Source organism: Bison bison, unplaced genomic scaffold, assembly GCF_000754665.1.
Source record: "Bison bison bison isolate TAMUID 2011002044 unplaced genomic scaffold, Bison_UMD1.0 scf7180017864062, whole genome shotgun sequence".
In the NCBI taxonomy this organism is placed as follows: Eukaryota; Metazoa; Chordata; class Mammalia; order Artiodactyla; family Bovidae; genus Bison; species Bison bison.
The window spans coordinates 1,828,108-1,829,483 of NW_011494634.1; the positions used below are offsets into that span (position 1 = coordinate 1,828,108).

At 38.7% G+C, this 1,376-nt stretch overlaps 1 protein-coding gene across 6 annotated transcripts in view; it reads left to right on the forward strand.

The window, feature by feature from the left end:
- The window catches only part of CFAP54 (cilia and flagella associated 54), a 308,337-nt gene that overhangs the window by 110,492 nt on the left and 196,469 nt on the right, over positions 1-1,376 (forward strand). For all 6 annotated transcript variants that reach the window (XM_010836300.1, XM_010836298.1, XM_010836299.1 and 3 more), the window contains one exon: positions 860-974. In XM_010836300.1, coding sequence (XP_010834602.1) covers positions 860-974 — 115 coding nt within the window. The remainder of the gene's footprint in view (positions 1-859; positions 975-1,376) is intronic.

The following is a 1,376-nucleotide window of genomic DNA, read 5'->3' on the forward strand; positions in this document are numbered from 1 at the left end:
GACTTGAGGATTTTTTTCTTCACCAAGCGTTGTCCACTCTCAGAGTCCATCAGCCAGCCCCTTCATGTCACTGAGGCCTTGACTCGGGGCCCTGCCCCTTCGCATCATGGCAGGACAGGACCCCATCCCTCTTTCCTTGGAGCCTTTAGTCCAGCAGCAGGTTGTAATACTTCTTTCAGAGTAAGACTGTGGGGATTGAGAATCTAGTATCTAGTTTATAGAAGTCAGGAATTATTATAAGCATCTGGGGTCCCTCAAAGCCAAAAGACCTTGGCAGGTCTATTTTTTCAGAGAGTGGGAGACATGAACCAGTCAGTTCTCAGGCTCAGACAGTTGAAAACATGGTGGGGAGCCTGAGTGCAGACCCACCAATTCTTAATCCACTAATTACTGAGCATGTTACGTTCAATGAAAGGCAAAGTAGCAAAAGCAATTAGCTTAGTTGTAAGGAAGCTCCCTCTGGGGCAAGGGAAAAAAAAAAAAAGGAAGGAAAGAAAAGGATATATTTCTGAAAGCATTTTTTTTTGAGGATTTTGAGAGCTGTATCTGCAAGTGCTCTCAAAAGGGTGTGTGTAGTGGGGAAGGGGCTGCTTAGGGGAGTAGAAGTTACTGGGAGGAAGGGAAAGGGAAGAGAAGAACTATTTTGGTCAACCTCCATAAAACAGTTTGTATTGTATCTGGCATTTAGTTAGACTACAATGGGTTGTTATTAATTAATTATTAGTACATTTAGCCATGTAGATTCATAACTTGGTCTACCAAGTATGAAAGCATGAACATAATTTAAAGAATGTTATTTGAAAATGACAATTCTTGAAACATATTGAAATACGTCCTGACATTTAACCAATGTTTCTAGGGTTCTTCCAAGAAGTCTTGCAAGAATAAGAAGCCACAGCAGGTATTAGTACCTGAAAAAATAAATGAACAGCTGGTTTTATTGGAGACACATCTACTCAAACTGACAAAGCAATGTAATCTATTATTTTTCTTTCTGTATACTTCTGTTTAGCATTTTGTGTTTTTTTTTTTTTTTAAATAAGAAAATATTTTGTTAAAAGGATTAGAATGAGATTAGCATTTGGTAAGCCCTTTATGGTTTATGCAGTGCTTTTACATTATGTCCTTAATCCTAACAATACTCTGTTAATAAGGGATTGCTAACCTGATTTTTACAGATGTAGCTCATAAAGATTAAGCGGTTTATTTAGGATTACATAGTTGGCTTGGATTTGAGCTTAAAGCTTCTCATTCTAAAGCAGAGTTTCTCAACCTCGACAATATTGCCAATTTGGGCCAGATAATTCTTTGCTGTGGGGGACTGTCTTAGGCATTGTGGATGTAAAACAGCATCTCTGGCCTTTGTCCAGAGATGC